General features: G+C 35.8%; 1 protein-coding gene across 1 annotated transcript; it reads right to left on the bottom strand.

The window, feature by feature from the left end:
- Window positions 1-266: 266 nt before the first annotated feature.
- On the bottom strand, window positions 267-581 carry LOC121030218 (40S ribosomal protein S27-like). The gene has a single exon (XM_040474645.1). The coding sequence runs from the start codon at window positions 563-565 to the stop codon at window positions 323-325; it is 243 nt and encodes an 80-aa protein (XP_040330579.1). The 5' UTR covers window positions 566-581; the 3' UTR covers window positions 267-322.
- Between the last annotated feature and the right edge of the window lie 12,703 nt (window positions 582-13,284).

Raw genomic sequence — 13,284 nt, 5'->3', positions numbered from 1 at the left:
AATTTGGTTATTACATAATGATGAAAGTGTAAATTCTTCAAAAGACACAACAATTGCAAACACATATGCATCAAACACCAGAGCTCCTATATATGTGAGACGAACATTGGCACACGTTTCAGTGGAAACAGGAAGTTCTACAATAATGGTGGAAGACTCCTAATCCTGCTTTAAATAATGGAAAGAACAACCACAGGAGTTCGAAAAAGATAGGGAGGACATCAATGACATCATGAATAAGCTGGACCCAAAAGACATTTTTCTGTGTGTCCAAAATCTGTTTATTGGGATAGCTTCCCACCCATTTTGACTTAGGGCACTTTTAGTGCTGCTTCCATCTGAAGGACCATCCTTCTCTCAGCCTTCCTTTTCCTCCTGTAGGCTGGCAAAGGACAGTGGAGCAGCCCACACACAAAGCTGCCATGTGTGCCTGGCTAAAGACGGTGGTGATTTTGCATTTCATGTCCATGAAGTAAGGGTTGGGGTTCCACACCAGGCGTTTCTTCTTGTGTTTCCTCTTCTCGTCCTCTGGGGATGGGTGGAGGAGGTACTTCACAAGCGACATGTTCTTGTGGGGAGGTCATCACTGCCAGAAGTCCTGGACATAAAAGACATTTAGAGAACGAACACTGCATGTGATGGCAGTGGATTAAACAGTTTTCTCAAATAACATGGAATAGCCTGTATGATAGACCGTGCGTGTAGTCACAAAACAATTCTTAATAATTTACGAACTTTGAAATAAAACCAAGTATCTTTCTAATCAAAATGGAATTAAATTAAAAATTGATAGCAGAAGGAAAAACTGAAGGTCTGAACAGATTTGGAAATTAAACAAGATACCCTTAAACAATGGTTCCGAGAAGACATCATAAGGAATTTAGAAAATGAGAAAAATGAATATGAAAGCTCAATGTATAAAACTTATGGGATGCAATGAAAATCAGTGCTGATAAGGGGCATGTATAGCTATGAGTGCTTGTATTAAAAGAGATCAAGGATATTGAAACCAACAACCTAAATGTTTATCTTAAGAAACTAGAAAATAAGAATGTACTATATCTGAGACTAGCAAAAAGAATACAAAATACTGATAGCAGAGATAACCAGAATAGAGATTAGAAATATAAATAAAACTAAGAGTTAGTTTTTCTTTCAGAAAGATTGACAAAATTAATAACCCATCAGCTGCACTAAAAAAGAAACAGAGAAGATTTAAATAAATTAAAAAATTGTCAGAATACTATGAACAACTGTATACTGAAAAATTAGAAAATCTAAATTAAACGGATACATTCTGGGCAAAGTGCAACCTATCAAGACTGAATCCTGAAGAAATAGAAAGTATGACACACCTAAAACTAGTAAGGAATTGAATCAGTAAGCAAACCCCCCAAATAATAAAAAGCTGAAAACCAGCAGTCATTACTGATAAATTCTACCAAACATTAAAAAGAAAATAAACAGCAATATTCTTCAAATTCTTGCAAAAAAAAGAAAAAAATGAGGAAGAGGGAACACTTCCAAACTAACTCTGTGAGGTCAGCATGTGCCTGATACTAAAGCAGGACAAAACACTATTAGAAAGTAGAACTATAGACCATTATCTCTGATGCATATTGATGTAAAAATCCTGAAGTAAATACTAGTAAAGATAATCTAATAGAACTTAAAAGGGCCGTATACCACAACCAAATGTGATTCATTCTCGTAATGCAAGGATGGTTCAACATATGAAAATCAATCGATGCAAAAATCACATTAACAAAATGAAGAATAAAATCACATGTGATTATCTCACTGATGTAATAAAAACATCTGAAAAAAATTCAATAATCTTTCATGAAAAAAGCAGTAAAAAGAACAGTTTTATATATATATATATATACACATATCTATATATCTATATATCTACATATCTATATATATGTATATATATATATAAGGCACCACAATGTTTTAATGGTCATATATTAAAAGTTCACAGCTCATCTCAGACTCAATGATGCAAAACTGATAATGTTTCCTCTTTTAGCAAAATAAGACAAAGATACTCACTTTCACAATTTTGAGTCAACATTTTCTAGCTAGAGAGTCCTAGCTAGAAAAAAAGGCAAGGAAAAAAAAAAGTAAAATTTAATCCATGTTGGAAAAGAAGTAAAATTGTCTCCTTTCACAAATGGCATGATCTTATATGTGGAAAACACTAATTAGTGCACAAAATAATGTCAGATGTAATAAAAAGTGCAGTCAAGCTTGAAGATATAAAATCAGTACACAAAGACTAGTCATATTTCTGTATAATAACAATGTGCCACTTGAAAACAAATTAAGGAAACAACTACACTTAATATAGATCCATAAAGCATTAAATACTTAGAAATAAACTTAACCAAGGAGATGAAAAGTTATATGCAGAAAACTAAAAACATGTTGTTGGAATAAATTAAAGAAGATGCAAATTAATGGAAAAACATCCCATGTATATGGAATGGAAAACTTTTTTTTTTAAATTTTTTTTTTCAACATTTATTTATTTTTGGGACAGAGAGAGACAGAGCATGAACGGGGGAGGGGCAGAGAGAGAGGGAGACACAGAATCGGAAACAGGCTCCAGGCTCTGAGCCATCAGCCCAGAGCCTGATGCGGGGCTCGAACTCACGAACCGCGAGATCGTGACCTGGCTGAAGTCGGACGCTTAACTGACTGCGCCACCCAGGCGCCCCTGGAATGGAAAACTTAATAGTGGTATGATGGCAATAGTATCCAATACAATCTCTGTCAAATACAATCCATATCAAAATCCCTATGATGTTTTCAATACAATCCCTATCGAAATTCCAAGATGTTTTTCCCCAGATGTGGAAAAATCCATTTCATCCAACAAGGGACACTGAATAGCCAAACTATCTTGAAAAAGAGAAACAAAGTTGGAGATCTCACTTTTTTTAACTTCAGAACTTATTACAAAGCTACAGTAATAAAAATAGTGTGGTATTGGCTTGGAGACAGGTGAGGTAGATGAGACCAGTGAAGTAGAATATAATCAGAAATAAATCTTCACATGGTCAAATGATTTTCAACAATGGTGCCAAAACCTTTCATTGAGAGAGGACAAAAAAAATGGTGTTGGGAAACTTGATATCCACATGCAAAATAAATGAAGTTAGACCTTTCTTTTGTACCATATGCAAATATGAATCCAAATGGATCAAAGACCTAAGTGTAACACCTGAAACTATAAACTCAGAAAAAATCGCAGGGGAAAAGCTTCATGATATTGGATGTGGGAATGATTTACTGGATATGCCACTAAGCACCAGAAAAATGAAAATAGATGAACTGAATGACATAACATCTAAAACTTCTGTGCATCAAAGCACACAATCAACATAATTAAAAAACCCATGAAATTTGCAAAATATTTGCAAATCATATATATAATAAGGGATTCATATCTAGAATATATAAAGAATTCCTCTGCTTTATCAACAAAAAACAAACAAACCAAGTAAAAAAAAAGGGGGGGGCTATTTTTTAGATAGGGTATTTGGATAGACTTTTCAACAAAAATACATACAAATGACCAAAAGATCACATGAAAATATGCTCAACATCATTAATTATTAGGAAAATATAAATCAAAACTACAGTCAGATAGCATCTTACACCTATTAGAATGGCTATTCTCAAGAAAGAAAAGAAGAAAGAACAGAAATGTTAGCAAGGATGTGGAGAAACTGGAACTCCTGTGTACTGTTGTTTTGGAAAAAAATAACAGTGCAGCCATCATGCAAAACAATGTGGTGGTTCCTCCAAATATTAAAAATAGAATCACCACATGATTTAGCAATTCAACTTCTGGGCATATACCCAGAAGATTTGAGAGCAAGTGTCAAAGAGATATTTGTACGTTCATGTCTGTAGCAGGACTATTCACAACAACCACAATGTGGAACCAGCTTAAATGACATCATCAGGTAAATAGAAAAACAAAACAAGGTATATACTTACAATGGAATGTTATTCTGCCTTAAAATGATGGGAACTTTGACACATGCTACAATATAGATGAAGTTTGAAGACATTGTGTTAAGTAAAATAAGCCAGTCACAAAAAGATGGAAAAAAAAAAAAAAAAAGAAGACATTCTGTATGCTTGCACGTGTATGAGGTACCGAGAGCAGCCGCATTTCCAGAGACAAAATGTGAAAGGGTTACTGTTGGAGATGAAAGAAATGGAGAGTGTGGGTTTAATGGATGCAGTGTTTCTACTTGGAACAATGAAAATTTTCTGAAAATAGATAGTGGTGATAAGTGTATAGCATTGTAAACGCACTTAATGCCAGTGAATTATTTTTTTAAATAGGATATTTTGAGAAAGACTTTATTTTATTTTTTAAGTTTATTCATTTCTTTTGAGAGAGAGAGACAGAGAGAGAGAGAGAGAGAGAGAGAGAGAGAGAATCCTAAGTAGGCTCCACACTGTTAGTGCAGAGCCCGAAGCAGGATTTGATCTCAGGAGCCATGAGATCATGACCTGAGCTTAAGTCAAGAGTCAAATGCTTAACAGATTGAGCTACTGAGACACCCCAATACCAGTGAATTCTTAAAATGATACGAGGGTAAATTTTATTTTTTATATATAAATGAAGGAAGTAAAAGAAGGAAGGAAGGAAGGAAGGAAGGGAGGGAGGGAGGAAGAGAGGAAGGGAAGGAAGGAGGCAGGCAGAGAAGAGAGAGAGGGAGGGAGAGTAGAGGGAGAAAAAGAGGAATACCTTGCTTGTATCCCAAGTAATCTTTAAATTATATAAAGTCTTTAAAAAGTACCAAACTTCCACAGCCTCATTTTCTGGTTTTAAAAATATCTCATTTTTGAGGCATCGGGGTATGGCTCAGTTGGTTAAGCATAGACTCTTCATTTTGGCTCAGTTCATGATCTCACAGTTACTGAGATAGAGCCCTAAGTCGAGCCCTTGCTGACAGCGTGGAAACTGCTTGGGATTTTCTCTCTTCCTCTCTCTTTGCTTCTCCCACACTCATATTCTCTGTCTCCCTCCCTCTCTCTCTCTCTCTCAAAATAAATAAAAAATACCTAATTTTTAAGTGTGTTTAAATCTTACACCAAATATCTAATTTATCCATCGTCACTCTAACAAACAAAATCAATTGTTTCAAGGAAACTTTGTGGGAACTTACAAATATAAAATAGCATAATATATATATATATATTTCTGCGTTTTTAGGATTGTATGCAGCTTGATGCAGGTAACGTATTTCGTACTTTCTTCTGTCACTTGATGTAACAGTGCAGTTGATATAGCTACCATTATTTAGTTTTGAATTTCATTTGATCTGGATTAGTTCACTAAATACTAACTGGAATAAAAATAACCTAGAGAACCCAAACTACTAGAACCTTATCTGCTTCTAGGTTTTAATTTAATAACAGATTTTACTTAAAAAAATCTTCAGGAAGAGTCTAGCCTCTACAGCTGTGTGATCATTAAAAATTGAGGGTTTCCAGGGATGGACAGAAAAAGCACTTGGATATTCCAATATTCCCAGGACTAGTGCTATGGTGATACTGTGGGTGTCATTGAAACTATACAGAAAGAAATTATATGTATATATGTATGTATGTATGTATACATACATACATACATATATACATACATACATAGTTAGTCTTCCAAAATACATATACAAATACAAATACATACATATATGTATGTATGTATGTATACATACATATATATATATATATATATATATATATATATATATATATAGTTAGTTAGTTAGTCTTCCAAACCTCAAAAGCACTGAACCAAATGGGAACCTAAAATAAGTGGAATAATATTGTAGCCTCCAAACAGCAGATTTACCAAAGTCAACAGGAATCTCTATGGGGTAACCGTGGTGAATAATTTGCCAGCAGCACTCAGAGCCATTAAATGTATCAAATGTGTGGATGGCTTCTTAACGTTATTGTTTATTTTAATTAAGGCACAACTGCCCGAATTTTGATTGAAGCAAACTCATTTGTAATATTTGCATCTTATTCCTGGAATATTTTAGCTTTCTATTGTCACTGTTTACATGAAATGCACTGTAATATAAATGACTTTCATAAAAGTTGCCAACTCCCAACCACCTGCTGTGTACTGATAGCAGTAGCAACAATTCTGCTGTGGCAAAGTGATATTCAGTTGCAATATCTACTGTTGGATCCACAAATTGTTCTCTTAGGTTATGTGGTTTGTTTGAATAAGATCATATTTACCAATCCTCTGCTCTCTTTCAGTCTTCCTGGTATTACCTCCTTTGGTTGATTCTGCCAAGGTATGGGCAAGCAGAAAGGTGACCCTGGTTGGAACCCTCATTGCCCTGCACTTCATAGGGGAACAGCCACTGAAAAGTGTAAGGTTTGCAGAGTTCCAGGAAACAGAACCAAGGAAAGAAAGTTCAGTGTAATATGGAAATGACCTGCTGCCACTTCAGCCATTTCTGTGCTATTGGGGCAGAAATGTCTCATTGCAGTGCTTGGAGTTGTACCAGCGCTGATAGACTAGGGCACCCAAAAGAAAGGGTTTAAGAGTCCCCACAGTTAATCTGGTGCAAGGAAGTACTAGCGTGGATAACAGATATTTTCTCTATATACTAGGACATGTTGCTATGACGCAAACATTTTGACACAAGTTTTTCATTGGTGATCAGATGGCAGCAGTTAAATTCTATATGCCCAGAGGGACCCAGAATCCAGTATACGTGGTTTAAAGAATCCATGAATATGTGCCTAGATGTATGTGGGTGGTCGTTGGGGACTGCGGGCAAATGGGCAGCACTGCCCTGTTTCCAAGACACGGCCACCGCCAGCTATTGCCCATGGCTGCCATGTTACAGTAGGAGCCTGCATTTCAGGTTATCTGGTGTTTATGATTTCTTCTCATGCATCATCAACTACTTTACACTTTAAATACAATATTCGAAACTCCCAAGCCAGAGAGGGCAAGGCAACCTGGTGAGGCAGCTGGAGATCTATCTTTATGGGCACAGAGCAAAATAGACAACAGGTGATGTATATGCTGGACTGGAGGGGGTGGGGCTACAAATATTAAAAAAAAAAAACAGCAAATACTGTTTTTTAATTCCTTTAAATGACATTGGACACTTTATAAAATGTTTATTTATTTATTTTTGAGAAGAAGAGAGTGCAGGCACACGTGCATGAGTGGGGGGAGGGGCAGAAAGAGAGCAAGAATATCAAGCAGGCTCCACGCCTTCAGCATGGAGCCCAGAGCAGGACTGGATCTCAGGAGCCACGAGATCATGACTTGAGCCAATATCAAGTCCTATGCTTAACCAACTGAGCCACTCAGGCATTCCTTATACTGTGTGCTTTTGATCTCCACATTATCACATTGCATGTTTGTTTTTTAGTCCACAACACAATCTTGACACAAGTGATGGCTCTTTTTTATTATTATTTTTTCATTCTTTTTAATTAATTCATTTATTTTTTCTTTCTTCTTCTTGAGGTATAAACTTAATTTGGATCCTACAAACTGACCCTCTTTTGGTTTCTTCTACTCCTATTATCTGTCCAGCTCAGTCTGTGTTAGATCTCCTCCTTCAAAGTTCAGTCTTGTCTGCCATATTTTTGCTCTCACTCAAGTCCCATAGTCTCAAATAGCATCTACATGCCCATTATCCCAGCCGTATATCTCCCTTCACCAATTATACCCCAAATGCTAAGATGTTAATCTCTTACCTACTCAGCAATTCTATTGGTTATCTCCAATGATCATCTCCAACTTAACATTTCAAAACCAAACTTTTAATGTTTACCCTAAGTTGGTCTACTCTCGTCTTTAGCACTTTACTAAATGGTACCACTATACACACACATACATACACATTGGACATGCATGTGCACACACTCACACACACACATGCAGACACACATACACACACACTCAGATACTTGTCTGTATTCTCCCGCTAGAAGACAATCTACATGCATGCAGGCGGTTGTGTGAAGCCACACCCCTCAACAAGATCTCACACCAAGTTACTCCCGTCTCATCTTTCTATCCCACTGCTTTTCTTCACTGCTCAAAAGTCAGCTTGGCTTCACCCTTATTGATGTATACTATCTCCATTCAGAGATAAATTACTATTTATTTGTTCCTACACTAAATATATTTCCATCATTGAATGCCAAATTTCATTGCATTTCTCTTTTCCTATCCCTTCCAATATGGCATGCTGGCACAAGGCCTGGCCCATTTCAGTCAATCAGCAATTTTTTTTGAATGAATAATTTTGCAGATAGGAGGCTAAAACATCTGCTGATAACATTAGCAAACACAAGAAGCACAGAGGTAAGTCGCATGACAGCTCTGATGGATGGAGATTGCTACCTGAATGTCTGTGCATAGGGCAGAGCAAACTCAATAAGAACAAAGGCAAGAACAGATTTATGGAGTCTCATTGGCCTGGTACCATAAAGCAAACACAGGCAAGGCAGACCTTTCTATTCCTGCACTTGTAACCCCTCTGGAGTCTCACAGCAGAGAAGATCAGTCTTTGAGACAAGTGCCTCTTGGAAACACCAGACTACTGAAAACACTTTGGTATTAATTATACCTCCCCGAAAATGCAACACAAAGCATATGCCTGAGTGAGGCCTCTCCACATCAATGCTTCAAAATTAACAAAGGAACATCAATGTAGTGTGGTAGAAAAAGCATGGGCTTTGACCTGTAAACTGGGGCATGAAATGCCAGTACAACTAAATCCTAGTTGTAGAACTTGAAAAAGTTGGTGAAAAATCTCTATATTCCAGTTCCCTTTTTATGAAGAGAAGGATAATGATAATTACCAATAGGTTCACTATGAACATTCACTAAAATTGTGCATGTAAATAGCCTATTATGAAGATAGTACTACACAGTTTAACAAATTAAACCAGAATTTACTGCTCAATATGGATCATAATCATTATCGTGTGGATGCTTTCCAGGCTTGGCTCCTCCCACAGATGGAACATCCATTAACACGGCATGACAGTTTGCTCACAAAGACTTGATATTTTCTGAACACCTATTATGTGCAAGGTGCATGATCCAGGATGTGAGGCATATAAGAAGAAGCTCAGCCACAACTTTTAAAAGTCCCAGGTATCTGTGAACAACACACATACAGACATATACATAAATATGTCATAAACGATAAAATTTATTTTCTAATTATTGACTGTGCCATATAAGATGGAGACTATATTTATATATCATAAAATTAACAATATAATTCATTTTATTAATAATTGCTCTGAACCTGCATCATAACAGGTAACATGCTAACATCTGAGGATGCATAAGTCATAGCCATTGGTCTGAAGGAACTGATTAAATTTCCTCATTCAAGTTGTCAGCATGAAAATACAATCTTTACTTGTGTTTCAGGATCCCATTATGATAAAGAACCATACAAAAAAAGAATTATCTGTGACAGCATAGGCTGTGTGGTCAATTGATTAATGACACCCTCTACCCCAAATCAATGATGCTCACATTCTAATCCTTGGAACCTGTGGATATGTTACCCTAAATAGCAGAAGTGACTTTGCTGATGTGATTAACGTAAGGACATTGAGATGGGGAGACTGTCCTGAATTACTAATGTGGACCCAGTGGAATCACGAGTCCTTAGAAGGAGGCAACCATGTCAGACAGGGATGACAACATAATGATGGAAACAGTGGTCAGAGAGAAAGTTGAAGATGCTATGATTCTGGGTTTGAAGGTGAAGGAACCGTGAGCCAAGCAGTGCACACAGCCTGGAAAGGCTTCAAGAGACGAAAATGTGGACTGTCCTCTAGAACCTTCAGGAAGAACATGGTTCTGCCAACACCTCAACTTTAGCCCTCTGAAAGCCATTTCAGATTCCTGATTTTTAAAATTATAAGATAATGGATTTGTGTATGTAATTCACTAAGTTTGCTGTGCGTGTAATTCACTAAGTTTGTTCACTAAATTTACTGTAGCAGCAATAAGCAACTAATGTAGATATATATAGGGCTCTTCAGTGAATTAGATATTTTATGATATTAAAATGTTAAAAGTAATTGGAAACACACTAACGGGTGACATAGTGAGGAAAGTTCCAACCCAATTTATCACCTGGTGGGAATCAGAGTTGGTTTCAGAGGAAGCAAGAGTGGAGCCATATTGAAAAGTAACCTAAAGCTATGAAGGCAATTCAAAGACAATGGACTCAACAGTGAAGAAAAGTTATTAAATAGAAGTTGTTACCCAAAACTTCTTTCACAACAACCAAGTATCACCATGGAACATGAAAACAATCCAAAGATAACAAAAAGTAAGGGAGAATAATTGATTCTCAAGGAAGCAGAGACAACTGAATGAGCATAAACAAAGAAACCACAAACACACACACACATGAATAACTTCACCGATATTTCAGAGGGCTTTGAAAAATGTTTGCTTCTACTGAATGAGAACAATCAGAAAATTTAAAGAAAGGAGTCTGGATGAGTATACATATGTGGGAAGATCAATTACTTGTAGATAAAGTTGGGGGAAAACTATGAAGTTAAAAAAAGGTAAAAATGACAGGAATTTTGGAACAATTAAACTATAAATAAATAATCTAGCTCTTAACATCCTTCTATGTCCCAAAAATAAAAGAAAAGAAGAGAAGAAGAAGAAGAAAATATCAAGCAAACATTTCCCAGCGATGGAGAGAAACATGAGGCTTCTTATGGAGAAATCTCAGTAAGTACCAAATAGGATAATTATAAAAGAACTTCTACCTACACGAAGATTAAACAGAAGATTCTACAAATGTTCAGAGAAATCAGAAGTAAGAAAGAAAGAGAAAGAGACAGAGAGAAGGTAAAGGGGAGAGGGAAAGAAGGGAGGGAGGAAGGAAGAAAGTATTTAACAATTGATGTTAAATTCTTCCTTAACGATCTTGAATGCCAGAAATAAAATAGCCTTCAACGTACTTGAGGGAAATATTTTGAATGTACTATCCGAATACCATGATAAAATATTAGTTAACTTTGGTAAGGCAAAAATATAGTCATATTCAGACTTGAAAGTATTCACAAAGTGTATTTTTATGCACATTTTCTAAAGAAATTTAAAACAAAACAAAAATCAACAAAATAGTGCCAAAACCGAGAAAAAGATAGACTTCCATGGAAAATGAAGGGTAGAACTTATCCAAAAATCCATCCGGAGAGAGGGCAGAATGAAAACTAATCGGTGGGCTTAGAAAACAGAAGGTCCACAGGAGATCAGGAGATCACTGAGTGATAAGAAACTCTCCAATAAGAATGAACTAAGTGGAATTCAGATATATAAGAAGCTAGATCATCTGTAATGATACAGTAACAGTGACATAATTTCTCTCTAACAAAATTTGATTAAAAAAATAGAAGAAACTTTAGAAAAACTCCTGAACTGTACAAGAAATGGACAATCTGACCATAAAACTAACTATATCAGTCTACAGAGGGAGAAGACAAGAGTTAACTATGGTCACAGAATAGACTGAAAGTTTCACTCTAAAGACATAGTTGACAGAATTTAGAAAGATGTAGCAGAGGAGAAAAATATAATAAAGTGTTTATATTCCTATTGCATTGGCAAGTAGTGAACAAAAGATACACCTCAAAGATCTAAAATATCTGAAAAAAATGTTTCAGTATATGCTTTAAATTTACTGTAATTGCAGAAATTTAAAATGATACTAAAAGTCAATACTGGGAAAGGTGGTGTTGAAGGGCAACATAAATGAACTAAATATCCATTTTTTTATTGTATATCCAGAAGTATTATATCAGTTTGATGAATTAAAAAATAATTGTATATGTTTATGTAGAATTATACCAGTGATCTTGAGTTAAAGATCAGAAATGGTAAAATGTGGTGGCTTCTGAGGAGACACAGGGTTGGGGTAGAGAGGGATCCTCTAAGTTTCTCCCCTTTCTGTGAAACATGCTATTAAAACATCCAAACAGGCATTCGGATACATTAAACTGATAAGAATTATTCCCACTATGGTTTCAAATAATGATTTTCAAATCATTGATGTCATGGGCTCATTTTCCTGGTGCTCTACCCAATATTAATTCTTCCCTTACTTCATGCTGATGAATACCTAACTGTCTCTCCACTTACCGCCTATACCCAGTTAAAAAAGAACCCCCAAAACGAATTAAACAAATGATATTAGCTGGTGCTGGGTGAGGAGACACGAACAAGTTGTATTTGGGTCAGGGGCTGGGACTTCTGTGATTATGTCACATTTGCAAATCACCATCTATTTATTTATTTTCCCTGCTAGGAAATACTATGGGTAAGTAGAAATAAAAGACTCTTCTTATGAACAGAAGGTAATTTGTAGTAGAAAGCCACATGCAAAAAAAACAAAAAAATCACTGAGTAGAGGGGAGCCTGGGTGGCTCGGTAGATTAAGCAGTTAAGCATCTGGCTCTTGATTTCTGCTCAGGTTATGATCTCCCCACTGACAACATGGAGCTTGCTTGGGATTCTTTCTCTTTTTAACTTTTCTTCTTTTCTAATATAAGCAATTGGAGACATATTTTCCCTTAAATATTGCTTTACCTGCCAGTTTTATTTTTCTACCAAACCCTTCTGAGCCATTATCTCAATACCTCTATTTCATTCAAGCCTAAACAATCCCTAATTTTCTTCTAGTATCTTTAAATTTGCCTATTCTGAACATTTCATATAAATTGAATCATATAATATGTGGTACTTTGTGACTAGTTCCTTTGATTCAGCATAATGTTTTTCAGGTTCATCCGTGTCACAGTATGAAGCAGATATCCATTTTTTGTTATTAAATAATATTCCATATCAAGGAAATGTTGGTTTTACTTAACCATTTATCAGATAATGTATATTTGGGTTTGTTCCAGTTTTTTTTGCTATTATGACTAATGTTTCTATGAACACTTGCATACAAAATTTTGTGTATACACATGTTTCAATTTCCTTGAGTGTATACCTAGGGGGGAAATTGTTGGACAACATGGTAATTCTATGTTGAGCATCTGAAGAACTGCCAGATTATTTTCCAAAGTGGTTGCACAATTTTACATTTCTACCAACAGTATCTGAGGAATCCAATTTTTCCACCACCTTGCCAACATTTGTTTTCTGTCATTTTGATTATATCCATGCTAGCAGGAAGGAAGAGGTAACTCATAGTTTTGATCTGCAAT

Source organism: Herpailurus yagouaroundi, unplaced genomic scaffold (assembly GCF_014898765.1).
Source record: "Herpailurus yagouaroundi ecotype Mexico unplaced genomic scaffold, PumYag 140, whole genome shotgun sequence".
In the NCBI taxonomy this organism is placed as follows: Eukaryota; Metazoa; Chordata; class Mammalia; order Carnivora; family Felidae; genus Herpailurus; species Herpailurus yagouaroundi.
The sequence above is the reverse complement of the archived record's forward strand: the minus strand, read 5'-3'. Positions and strand labels throughout refer to the sequence as shown.

Coding starts and splice junctions, on each gene's coding strand:
- LOC121030218 (XM_040474645.1), bottom strand. CDS start 565: ATGTCGCTTGTGAAGTACCTCCTCCACCCATCCCCAGAGGACGAGAAG.